Source organism: Podarcis cretensis (genome assembly GCF_951804945.1).
Source record: "Podarcis cretensis genome assembly, chromosome: 8".
Lineage (NCBI taxonomy): Eukaryota > Metazoa > Chordata > Lepidosauria > Squamata > Lacertidae > Podarcis > Podarcis cretensis.
The window spans coordinates 79,570,895-79,584,235 of record NC_137177.1 but is presented as its reverse complement, the minus strand read 5'-3'; the positions used below and the strand labels follow the sequence as shown (position 1 = coordinate 79,584,235).

Below are 13,341 nucleotides of genomic sequence, written 5' to 3'. Positions count from 1 at the left end.
TCCCGTTGCTCGGTCCCTGCTCCTGCCAACCTAGCAGTTCAAAAGCACGTCAAAGTGCAAGTAGATAGATAGGTACCATTCCAGCAGGAAGGTAAACGGTGTTTCCGTGTGCTGCTCTGGTTCGCCAGAAGCGGCTTAGTCCTGCTGGCCACATGACCCAGAAGCTGTACGCCGGCTCCCTCGGCCAATAAAGTGAAATGAGCACTGCAACCCCAGAGTCATCTGTGACTGGACTTAATGGTCAGGGGTCCCTTTACCTTTACCTAAGATAAACACAACAACTAATGGGCTACGACATTTAGTCAGTTAATTTGGGTCTTTCTTTGTTTCTTTTAAGATACCTTTCCATTACAAATTTTAAAAGCTAGCCGTGTGCAAAAGCCAGCTTCAGAAGGAAAGCTCCCCTCCTGTGTGCAAGAAAAGAAAGAACTACATACCCCCAAAAGGACACCTGTTTTACCTGCAGCAAAGAAAGCAAGCCCTCCTCTCTTCTTAAAAAATGGCTCATTTTCCCACCACCTGTACAAATTTATGCAGATTTTATGCATTGCGGTTGCAATTCCAAACACACCTCTGAGGGAGTCGGCTCAGCGGGGCTTACTTCTGAGTAAACATCTACAGATGCACACTGAAACTCCCACAAGAAATCCAGGGAGCTTTACATTGCAGCTCTTAAAACATGATTTCCCCAGCTGTTTTGCACACCGAGAAGCTCCAGACGCACACATATGACGTCCCTCCCAGAGGACACAAACAACGACAGTAAAGATGACTGCTGGCAGCCCTCTATATCCTCTTTGTCCTCCCTGTCTTTCGGGGGGGGGGGAGAGAGAGGAGGGAGATCGGGGCAGCTGTCCTGCGGCTCCCCAGATGTTGCTAGACTAAGTTTCTGATAATTCTGGACCATAAGCTGTGCTGCTGGGGCTGCTGGGAGCCACAGCTTTCCAGTCCCTGAACTGGGCCATCACTTCCCTTTACTGCCCTTAACTTCCTCCATCACTTGCCTTCAGTGCCCTTAATTTCCTTCACTACCTGCCTTTACTGCCCCTAACTTCCTCCATCATTTGCCTTCACTTCCCTTAACTTCCTCCATCACTTGCCTTCATTGCACTTAATTTCCTCCACTACCTGCCTTCACTTCCCCTAACTTCCTCCATCACTTGCCTTCACTGCCCTTAACTTCTGCCACCACTTGCAGTTATTACCCTTAACTCCCTCACCTTCACAAAGTTGGGTAAGCGAGGCGCTGGGCATTGGAAAGGCAGTGCAATTGCTGGGGGGGGGGTGTCCTCAAATTTTGGCATCCCTTCCACATGCCTCGCATCACAAGGCAGCGTGCGGCCCATGGGTTCTGTGTCGAAGTACTGTTGAGGCCCACTTGGAATGAAAAGTTGGACCACCCTGAGAGGGGGGCAAGGTTTGCCACCTGTGAGGTCAGGTAAGCTTGGACCATCATAGGCACCCCACAAAATTGAGTTTCCAGCTCATCTCTTCTCCCAAGGGGCACCCAGCCACTGGGAACCTCCAGCGTTGCTTGAGAAATGTCTCCGCATCTCATCGTACGACAAAACGCTTTGCTTAGCTGGCAGGATTCTAATCCGAGCCCGGTGGGAACAGACGCACCAGCTGTCAAGGAGATGTCAAAGCTTCCAGTGCAGTTGATCTCTCGTTTTTCCAAACACCTTTATTCCGGCATCCCGAGATGCCCCCACGCTATATACAGATTTTATTTATACAACATAATAATGTACATGGCTTTTAATATTACATATATATATTCACACATGGATACACAAACCCTCATGCCGCTATTGGGGGGAGGGGGGAGGGAGAGAAGAGGATTCAGTGGGGGGAGTGGGGGGAATTTTGTCCCGCCTCCAAAGCCCGCAAGGAGGGGGCCAAGTCCTATGCCATCTGGAAAGTTCTTTTTTAAAACCGCAAGCTCGTTTTGTAAGTATGCGAAACGGCTGCGCATAAGAGGTCCGGAGTTGTCTCCTACTCAGAGTAGACCCTCTGAAGTGAACGTCATTCTTTTCAGTGGGTGTGCTCCGAGTCGGAATACACAACCCCTTGAACTGCAAAAAAAACAAAATCTCTCTATTTCATACAGTGTGATCGCACCTCAAACATATTTAACTTGCACAATTTCAATCACTGAAGTCCAGTTGGCTGAAATCCCACAAGATAAATACAGGCAAGGGAAAGAATTTAAAAGCTCCTCCTGCACTGCTCAAGGCCCTCTCAGGATGCTGTCTTCAGAAGTCTAGGAAAGCTCTCCCAAGAAGTCGCACAGTCCCTGAAAGATCTCGCAAGAGCGCCCCAGAACTGGCACACCATTTCGGCCTGGTCTCCCCAAGCAAGGAAGAGACCTTGAAAGCTCTTTTTGCTCCAGGTCTGCTTGGGTTCCCCAATGCAAAAAAGAGTTTTTAAGCTCTCTGCCTTCCTTGGGGAGGCAAGGCCTTCTTGGCACACCAGCTCCGGAAACCTGGGGATACTTGAGTGAGATCCCGCAAGAACTCAGATGACCCTGCGAGGTCTTGCAAGAGCCAGCCCACTCGGCGCTTTGGCTAGGGAAGGACTCAGAAAGCTGGGGCAGCTTGAACATACGGTTTTTGTGTCTATGCAGAAATCTCAGAACCAAACCCCCACGTGAGATGCGATCATACCGTTTGTGTGTGTTCCAAACAAACAGGGAGGCTTGAAGCGTGTTCCAATCGCGACAGAGAGAGAGGGGGGAAAGTAGAGAAGGAATTTGAAGCCTCTTTTAGGCAAGATGTTTTTCCCCAAAAGATTTAAGGAGGAGGGGGGAGAGTCCATGGGGATAGGGGGAATGCAGCCCCCACCTTTGGCGAGCCCAACACACCGTTGCAAGGTGTCCCAAAGCAAGGCATTGTGGGAGGGACGGCCGGCCAGCCAATGAGATGGGGCCGGGGTTATAGCATCAGTGGGACCTGCCATATCAACAAGGTACTGTCTGTCTCACTGCTGGCTGGTGGCTTGCCATTGGAGTTGAAGTTCCGGTAGCCTCTCCCGCCAGAAACCACAGCCAGGGAGGAGATCTCCTTGCGGTGAGCATCGCGGGCGCACGGCCGGTTGTGGACCCAAATGTCTGGGTCGTCGGCCATCTCGTAGACGGAGCCGTCCTCCTCTGTGTGCTCTGGGGCGTTCCCGGTGGAGGGCGCCTCTCGCATCGAGAGCAGCTGCCCGGGGAGGTGAGAGGTGGAACGGAGGCGGTACTGCAGGAGAATGCCCTTTTTCCGGAGTTCCCTAATCTGAGGGCTATTCTGGGAAGACAGATCCGCTGGTTTGCTGTCCGGCTTCTCATCCTTGGCAGATACGGGATCCACATAGGGGTCATCCTCCTTGTCGCTCTTGAGAATGTCCGGGGCCAGGGTGCTGAGGGCGACAGCCAGGAATTCCACCGGGCCACAGTGGCCGTTAAGGGACACCATACCTTTCCCTGAGCAGTGGAGAGAGAAACGCATGAGCCCTTTTAGGAACACAGAAACCAGCTTCATAGATAGCAGAAATTTGTTTTAAGAAGGGCAGTAGTGGTGCAGTGGTTAGAGAAGAAGAAGAGTTTGGATTTGATATCCCACTTCATCACTACCCTAAGGAGTTAAACCCCGCAATGGGGTGAGCTCCCATTGCTCAGTCCCTGTTCCTGCCAACCTAGCAGTTCGAAAGCACGTCAAAGTGCAAGTAGATAAATAGGTACCGCTCCAGCGGGAAGGTAAACGGCGTTTCCGTGCGCTGCTCTGGACCTAATGGTCAGGGGTCCCTTTACCTTTACCCTTACCTTTAAGGAGTCTCAAAGGGGCTAACATTCTCCTTTCCCTTCCTCCCCCACAACAAACACTCTGTGAGGTGAGTGAGGCTGAGAGTCTTCAAAGAAGTGTGACTAGCCCAAGGTCACCCAGCAGCTGCATGTGGTGGAGCAAGGAACTGAACCCAGTTCACCAGATTACGAGTCTACCACTCTTAACCACTATACCACACTGGCTCTCATCGGGCTAGGACAGTGCTTCCCAAACTTGGGTCTCTAGTGGTTTTTTCAGACTACACTTCCCATCATGCCTGACCTGCTAGCTAGGGGTGATGGGAGTTGTAGTCCCAAAACAGCTGAAGACCCAAAGTTTGGGAAACACTGGGCTAGGACCTGGGACAGACCAGGGTTCAAATCTGCCCCACACACTCAGCCATGGAGCTCACTGGGTGACCTTGGGCCAAGCCCTACATCTCCCAGCCTAGCCTACCTCACAAGGTGGTTGTGGGGATAAAAGGAGGAGGGGGAGAAGAGCTACCCTGAGCTCCTTGGGAGGAAAACACAGGATTATATAAATGCAACAAATGAATAAATAAGATGAAGCAAATGCAATTCTCCAAACCCAGCTCCAAAAGCAAAAATCAAATTTCCGCTTCCACTCCAACAACATGCGTCGTGTGACTTGGGCACAAAAAAATCTGAGCAATAAAATGATGGGATGGCAGCCATCTAAGTCTTACTTAGTGTAGACCTATTTAAATTAATGGAAGGTGGTAGACTCTGGGGCTTCTTTGCCTTGCTGTCTGGGGCAGCTGGGAGCCGGAGTCTAACAGCACCTTGAGAGACGCAGGTGCCTCACTGCTGCAACCTCCTTCACCCTCTGAACATCACTTGCCTTTGCTGTCCCCCCTAGCTACCCCTATCTGTATCCAGGGCATCTGTCTACCAGCTCCATCTGGTACGCAGGCTGAGACCCTACCTGCCCGTGGACTGTATCGCCAGAGTGGTACATGCTCTAGTTATCTCCCACTTGGACTACTGCAATGCGCTCTACATAGGGCTACCTTTGAAGGTGACCCGGAAACTACAACTAGACTGGTGACTGGGGGCGGCTGCCGAGACCACATAATACCGGTCTTGAAAGACCTACATTGGCTCACAGTACATTTCTGAGCACAATTCAAAGTGTTGGTGCTGACCTTTAAAGCCCTAAACAGCTTCGGTCCTGTATACCTGAAGGAGCGTCTCCACCCCCATCATTCTGCCCGGACACTGAGGTCCAGAGGGCCTTCTGGCGGTTCCCTCACTGCGTGAACAAGGCAGAGGGCCTTCTCAGTAGTGCCACCCGCCCTGTGGAACGCCCTCCCATCAGATGTCAAAGAGATAAACAACTACCTGACATTTAGAAGATATCTGAAGGCAGCCCTGTTCAGGGAAGTTTTTAATGTGTGTCATTTTAATGTATTTTTAATCTTTGTTGGAAGCAGCCCAGAGTGGCTGGGGAAACCCAGCCAGATGGGTGGGGTACAATTAATAAATTACTATTACTATCACAACTCTGACTTATTCTAATGGAGGCATGGAGGACCAGTGGCTCCGGGATTGGATTCCAGTTCCCATTATCCTGGCAAGGGCAGGTGGGGTTCTGAGTCCTGCCACATCTGGAAGACCACAGGTGTTCCCCATCTTCGCCGCAACAGAAGGAAACTCACCTGTGATCTTGGGGATGCCCTCCAACCTGGGCACAGGCAAAAGGACCAAGATGCCTTGGTCGGTGCCAACCCAGAGAAGGCCCTGGCAAATCAGAAGGCTGGTGACACGGACATTCTTCTGGCCTGTGGGAAGAAAGGGAAGGGCAGATTAACTGGAGGAGCAGAAGCTGTTGCCCATTTTTGGCCTGTAAAGGTAGATTAGCCAGAAACTACCCCAAACCATTCATCCTGGGACTTCTATAGCCATACGGGACACCCGCCAGCAAGCAGAATGAAGCAACAGGAGACAGGAACAAGAAAGCCAATTGTACATCAAATTCAATATTGTCATCACAGACTGGCAGAAGTCAGCCCTACCTGTAGATGATGCTGGGGACTGAGCCTACGACCTTCTGCATGCCAAACAGGTGTTCTACCGCTGAGCCCTTCCCCCAATGGCAAGTCAACCAAAATATCCCGACATAAATTAATCTCATTACTGTGAGCTGAGATCTGTTAGAAGCCCCCTTTAAACTGTATAGAAACTTATTCACGTATGCGACTACAGCGGCAAGAATGTTACTCGCCCCAAAATGGAAAGAAGCAGAAGTCCCAGCAAAGAAGAATGGATACAAAAACTTGTGGAATATGTAGAAAGGGCGAAACTTACCAGAAGAATAAGAAATCAAGATAACAAACTTTTTATTTTAAAAAATGGAAATGGTTTATTGAGTATTTATAGATAAATTGTAAACAGATAAGAACGTTGGCAGGATTACTGGAATAACCTGTGGTTTTACGAGTATGAAGCAGATGAATAAATGAGCAAATTAAGTTAATTTGGATATGCAGAAGATATTAAAAATAAATTTAATTTAAACCACAGAAAGAGGGGGAAGAAGGTCGAAGTTTGAAATGTTAAAATGATTGTAAAATTAGTGAAATGTATAAATCTGAAAAGCATAAATGAAGAAGAAGAGGAAGAGGAAGAGGAAGAGGAAGAGGAAGAGGAAGAGGAAGAGGAAGAGGAAGAGGAAGAGGAAGAGGAAGAAGACCTCCCAGGGCTACAATTCCTAGAGTAGATGAACAGTCGACACCTCTTCTCGGGGATCTCTGGGAATTATACTTCTGCAAGGGGAATATAGAGGTCAGCGCCCTTGACAAGCTACAGTTCCCAAGATTCTTTGGGGGAAGCCCATACTGTTTAAAGTGGTATTGTAGTGCTTTAAATGGATGGTGCGAATGTGGCCTGATAGAACAAAAAATGGACCAATTTGCCCCTTCTATGGCATGGGTAGGGGACGCGGGTGGCGCTGTGGGTTAAACCACAGAGCCTAGGACTTGCCGATCAAAAGGTCGGCGGTTCAAATCCCCACGATGGGGTGAGCTCCCATTGCTCAGTCCCAGCTCCTGCCAACCTAGCAGTTTGAAAGCATGTCAAAGTGCAAGTAGATAAATAGGTACCGCTCTGGTGGGAAGGTAAACGGTGTTTCCGTGCGCTGCTCTGGTTCGTCAGAAGCAGCTTAGTCATGCTGGCCACATGACCTGGAAGCTGTACGCCGGCTCCCTCGGCCAATAAAGTGAGATGAGTGCCACAACCCCAGAGTCGGCCACGACTGGATCTAATGGTCAGGGGTCCCTTTACCTTACCTATGGCATGGGTGCCCATTCCTTCCCAAAGGAGATGAGTCCTGCATTGCTTTCCACTCCAAGAGGACAATAAATTGGTTAACCCACCGCTGCAAATTAACATGTTTTGAGTGTCAAGACAGATTAGCTCTCCTGTCTCTCTGGTTAGCAACAGCAGCAACGATGAACAGGAGGGAGGCCAGGCATGGATCACACCCTGGAACAGGTGAAGCGGAGGAGAAGTGATCAAACAAGAGAGGGAGTTCGTGAGTTAAGAGTTAGAGGGGGTGGTTCCTATTCAGCAACATGTCCAGCAGCCCATCTCCCTGGCAGGGATGGGAAAATCTGTCAGTATTCTGGATTCCTCCATCTTATTTTCAAATGAAAACACGGGCACGGTTTGAATTACGGCAGCCGAATAAAAACAGTAAGCGAAATAGAGGATCATTGTATTTGATAAAAATATGTTATATAAAGCCACAGATATGGGGGGGGGGGGGTAGAAACATCATAGAAGAAAGGCTGGAAAGTCAAAATTTCAAGAAAAACATAGATTGAAAATTAGGAAAATTTGTGAAAATCAATAAAAAATTATGTGCCAAAATTAAAACTATTCCAGCTCCTCGGTCAATTTCTGTTTCCCCTTTTTCAAATCTTTAACTCAGTTATCCCCAGTTGCATGTCAGTTTGAGGTATTATACAGAGAGAGAAAGCCCTCAAGAGAATTCATGAACTTTTAGAGCAAATTTCGCCTAACAGTTTGCAATTTTGCCTAAGATACACTCTCCTGATTATTACCTTTTGCAAAGCGATTTCCCAGAACTTGCCTTTTTGTGTATGTCACTAACACACACAGTTTTCATGTACACTTTGCACCCCTGTAGTGTATGCACTTCTGAACCTGTGACTTGGTGGGAGAACGTCACTGCAAAATTCGGAGGAGGGCAGATCTCGAAGGATCCCTGCATTTTGGTTCACAATCCGCAAGCTCCATGTCTGGCTCTGGGTTCTGCGGGGCCCTGGTCTTGTGATGGGCTTGAGCCTCTTCAGATCTTAAATTCATAAGGCCACATCTCTCTTAGAGCATAAGGAAAAAGTTGGCTGGAAAGTGGGAGAGAAGATGAAAGACTGGGGGAAGGATGCAACGTTTGATTTCAGCAATGCTGTTTTTTCCCTGTGTTTCTCCTGTAAGGCTAGTTTCTTAATAACCGGGTTGCGACAACTTCTGTCATCCATATAAAAAGCTGTTAGCTCCATCAATAAGCAGAAAAGCCTATTGATTAGTTCAGAAGAGAGTCTAGCTGATGGGGAGGGGGGCAGGTCTTCTGCAATGCAATTGCTTTGTGTTAATAGACAGACCTTTACCCTAATTTTAGGGTTTGATTTTCTTCCACAACGTATTGTTTCAGAAAATGATAATGGGACATGATAATATATAATAATATTTCTAATCACTTGCCCTTCACCCTAAGTTCCCAGGACAGGTTGCGACATAAAAATGCAACATTGCGGCACGGTGCCAAAATCAATTTAAAACAACTTACAATCACAGAAATAAGGTGAGTGCTATAAATATACACCTTGACTGTCAAAAGCTGGGTGGGAAGAGGTTCAGCATTCACCAGAAACTGTATATTGAAGGCACCAGGTGATCTTCGGTGCAAAGACAGTTTCACAACCATGACTGCAATCGCGGAGCAGGAATTCTAACATTGGCTGGTAGGTTCACCCATAAACGCAAGCCAAATTTAATTCCTCCCCACCCGTAATGAAAGGGAAATATAGATGAGGATCAAACTGGTCTATCTCTGCCTCATCACCAAACAGCAGATCCCCACCCAAAGAAGATTCCTGAATAATTAGGAAGGCAGAAAGCAGTATTCTTCCATCAGCAAACCTTTTAAGTGGAGATTTCTAGCCTAGGTTTTCTTCGTGTTGGACTGGAAATGGTATTTATATCTGTTTTTATGGCTGTTGTTTTATGGCTAATCACTTTGGGACATTTCACGGGAAGGCATTCATAAAGCAAATAAAGGCGGGCCGGAACAATTAATTCGGCAATATTGGTCTAACGGCACAAATTCTATTCTCGGAATCGCCGAGACGCTTGTATGTTTGGGTCTTAACGGTGTTTCATTTCATTGATTCATACAATGAATTTAATTAGGAATTATCAAGAACTACTATCTTAATGCAATTAGTGGAGCGAGGGAATGATATGATTTTGGCGGGGGGGGGGGGGCAGCGAAAGATCCGCGAAAGGAAAATGGGGGGAAACACAGAGGCACATGTGAATCTGCTTATTTTAGCTAAATTGTCTCACGCCAGAAAGCAGAACCTGTTTTAATGAGAACCGGTGACCTTTCATTGTTTATTAGAAAGCTTTTATTTTTCCCCCAGAAGCCAAAAAATCAAACACTTGAAATTGAAGATCGTGGATGGGATTCATTATAATAGCTCAACAACGGATATATGTTTGCAAATTTTATAATAAAAGTGCACACGACACCCACCCACTGCAAAACTCATTTGATCCACAAAACAGGGGTGAGGATCATAGATGGTCATTATCCCCAACCTTGACCAGGTAGATGAAAGGTCCAACAATGTCCACAGCTTTCCCCATCCCAGACCATCACTCACCTTCCCTGCCTCCCTAGCTGCCTCCATCAGAACCCTGCCTTCTTTGAATGCAGGGGTGTAAAACATTGTGATGGAGGTAGCTGGAGGGGAAGTAAAGGCAAGTGATGGTCCGGTTCAGGGATGAGGAACCTGTGGCCCTCCAGATGTTGCTGGATGGTGGTGAAGAACAGTGGGCACTGGGGTCCGACAACATCTAGAGAGCTACAGGTTAGCTCCCCTCTGGTTTAAAATATCTAGCCCAGCTTCCTGTTCTTGCAGATGCCCTAGTGGGAAGGCCAAATGCAAGACCTGGGTGGGACAACTTCTCCCATCCTGTAATTCACAGCAAGTGGCCTCCATCAGTGGAGGGAGAAAATAGCAGTGCTGGATAGTAGCCATTGACAGCCTGGTCTTCTTCCATGAATTTGTTGAATATGTGCAGAGGAGGGTGACCAAGAGGATGACAGGTCTGGAAATCAAGCCTTTGGATGAACGGATGTGGAAGTTGGGTATGTTTAGCCTTGGTCAGAGAACATCTAGAGTGCTGTGTCCAGTTCTGGGCACCTTAATTGAAGGAGGATATTGACAAGATGAAATGTGTGCAGAGGAGATGATCAAAGGTCTGGAAACCAAGCCATATGAGGAGCAGTTGAAGGTGCTGGGTATGTTTAGCCTGGAAAAGAGGAGACTGTGAGAGGAGATATGATTGTTGTTGTTGTTGTTTGGTCATTTAGTCGTGTCCGACTCTTCGTGATGCCATGAACCAGAACACGCCAGCACTCCTGTCTTCCACTGCCTCCCGCAGTTTGGTCAAACTCATGCTGGTAGCTTCGAGAACACTGTCCAACCATCTCGTCCTCTGTTGTCCCCTTCTCCTTGAGCCCTCCATCTTTCCCAACATCAGGGTCTTTTCCAGGGAGTCTTCTCTTCTCATAAGGTGGCCAAAGTATTGGAGCCTCAGCTTCAGGATCTGTCCTCCCAGTGAGCACTCAGGGCTGATTTCTTTAAGAATGGATAGGTTTGATCTTCTTGCAGTCCATGGGACTCTCAAGTCTCCTCCAGCGCCATAATTCAAAAGCATCAATTCTTTGGCGATCAGACTTCTTTATGGTCCAGCTCTCACTTCCATACATCACTACTGGGAAAACCATAGCTTTAACTATAGGGACCTTTGTTGGCAAGGTGATGTCTCTGCTTTTTAAGATGCTGTCTAGGTTTGTCATTGCTTTTCTCCCAAGAAGCAGGCGTCTTTTAATTTCGTGGCTGCTGTCACCATCTGCAGTGATCATGGAGCCCAAGAAAGTAAAATCTCTCACTGCGATATGATAGCCATCTTCAAATATCTGAAGGGCTGTCCCATGGAGGTTAGAGCGAGCTTGTTTTCTTCTACTCTGGAGGCTAGGAACCGAAACAATGGCTCCCAAAAAGGAGATTTTGAATGAACATCAGGACAGTAAGAGCTGTTCAACAGAGGTGGCTATCAAAAGGTGATGGACTCTCCTTTCTCGGATGTTTTTAAGCAGAGTTTGGATGTCTGTCTGTCAGAGATTCTTTAGTGCTGATTCCTACATTGCTGGGTGTGATCTTCCAACTCTAGAATTTCCATCCTCTTTCAATGTCCTCGAAGTGGGTGGCTGTTGCGGCCTCTTGTGAGAGCAAATTCCGTTTTTTAACTACTCACTTGTGCGAAGAACGACCCTGTCCCCAAAACCCACCAACACTCAGCCAGGGTGAGGCCGGCCATCCCACTCAACAGACGAGGTGGTCTCTCTCACAAGGGTTGCCGGGAAAGGACACCAATTTCATATAGTGATTTCTTAAGTCGGGCCAGGCATCCAACTGAGGGAATCTGTTGTTGATTAAATGCACATCTCTGCTGATTAAACCTGCATATATTTGCATATGAAAAGAGCAAGGACTTGTGGGGGAGGGACGAATGCAGGCTTTGCTTTTAGACGGCAGCCTGCTGTGACCACATCTCAGAAGAAGCCCCCACCCCAACCCGCTACATCCCCCCAGACACTCTGAACGTGGTCCCTGCCATCTCCAGCTTTCATAAGTCACCTTGTAAAAAAATAATAATACTTGAAACCTTTCTAAAATGTGATGCCCGATCAATTAAAGGTAAAGGGACCCCTGACCATTAGGTCCAGTCGTGACCAACTCTGGGGTTGCGGCGCTCATCTCGCTTTACTGACCAAGGGAGCCAGCGTACAGCTTCTGGGTCATGTGGCCAGCATGACTAAGCTGCTTCGGGCAAACCAGAGCAGCGCACAGAAATGCCGTTTACCTTCCCGCCGGAGCGGTACCTATTTATCTACTTGCACTTTGACGTGCTTTCAAACTGCTAGGTTGGCAGGAGCTGGGACTGAACAACGGGAGCTCAGCGCCGACCTTCTGATCGGCAAGTTCTAGGCTCTGTGGTTTAACCCACAGCACCACCCGCAATCAATTAGCAGGGCCTAAAATACCCCTGCGTAAATGGGGAGTTGCCAGTAAAGTGATCGGGTTTCGGTAGGAATCAATTGACCTGACCAATGAATTGATTAAAAGAAGGGCGAAGAAGCTCTGGGATGGGGGCTGGATGGAGCCCTCAAAAACCTCTCTGCCCTAGTCCTCAGAATGCTCACCAGGCCAGAACCTCTCACCACCCTGATTTTGTTTCCTCCCTTATCTTCCTGCTGGGTGGGACACATCCTTGAGGTCTGATGATGCCTCTTGCATGGAAGACGGAGATAGGTTTTTGTGCAAAAGCAAGCCTGCTCTACAAAGGTAAAATTGGCCTCTACTGCCTTGCCGACTTTTCCTTCTAGCCCTGCCCTCACATGCAGCCCTTGGAAGGTTATGTGGGAGGAAATGTGGTCCTAATCTAGAAAAAAAGTTCCCCCAGCCCTGGATTAAATGGCTGATGCCATCATTTCTAGGGCAGGTTCTGCTTAAGGCACCCTTGAGCCACAAGTCTAACTCAGTAGATGTTTTGCAAGGATAAAGCACAGGGAAGGCAGAGACCCACTGGAAGGGCTGTAGCTCAGAGGCGAAGCTTCTGCTCTGCATGCAGAAGGAGTAGGCAAGGCCTCAGCCTTAAACCCTGCCAGCCAGTGAAGGCAACACTGAGCTAAGGACTAAGGGTCTGACTCCTTCAGAACTATGAAGACTAGAAGAATGCTTTGTTTTTAAGGAAAAGACTGTAGCTCAGAGGTAGAGCATGCACAAGGCCTCCATTTCAATCTCTAGGTAAGATCTCAGTCTGAACTCCTGGAGAGGTGCCTGCCGGTCTGTGTGGACAACACTGGGCTCGATGGACCAACGGTTTGACTCAGCATAAGGCAGTAAGTTCCAACAAGCTTTTTGCAAGAAGAATTGAAGAATAATGAATGGGAGCTACAAGAGGGGGCACACCCAGATCATAGCCATGCTGATAAGGCTTCTTCTGCCCCCTGCTCTTCAGGGAAGAGATGGCGGGTGGGACTCTTAACGGAGAATAAATATTTTATCTCGGAGGCTTAATGCCGCAACGTCAGACTCCGTCCCGGCTAATAGATCTACCGCTTTTAAAAGGCCGGGGCCTCTCTGCGAGAAAGACTTTATTAACGGCCTGTCTAGTTAAAAAGGATGAGAGAGCTTAAGTTCAAA

The 13,341-nt window shown here is 48.0% G+C and overlaps 1 protein-coding gene across 10 annotated transcripts in view; it reads right to left on the bottom strand.

Moving 5' to 3' along the window:
• Positions 1 to 1,664: 1,664 nt before the first annotated feature.
• Positions 1,665 to 13,341, bottom strand: part of ARHGEF10L (Rho guanine nucleotide exchange factor 10 like) — a 142,095-nt gene continuing 130,418 nt past the window's right edge. For all 10 annotated transcript variants that reach the window (XM_079986775.1, XM_079986772.1, XM_079986776.1 and 7 more), the window contains 2 exons: positions 5,479 to 5,601; positions 1,665 to 3,460 (listed from right to left, as the gene is read on the bottom strand). In XM_079986775.1, the coding sequence (XP_079842901.1) occupies positions 2,934 to 3,460; positions 5,479 to 5,601 (650 nt within the window). In that variant the 3' untranslated portion in view covers positions 1,665 to 2,933. The remainder of the gene's footprint in view (positions 3,461 to 5,478; positions 5,602 to 13,341) is intronic.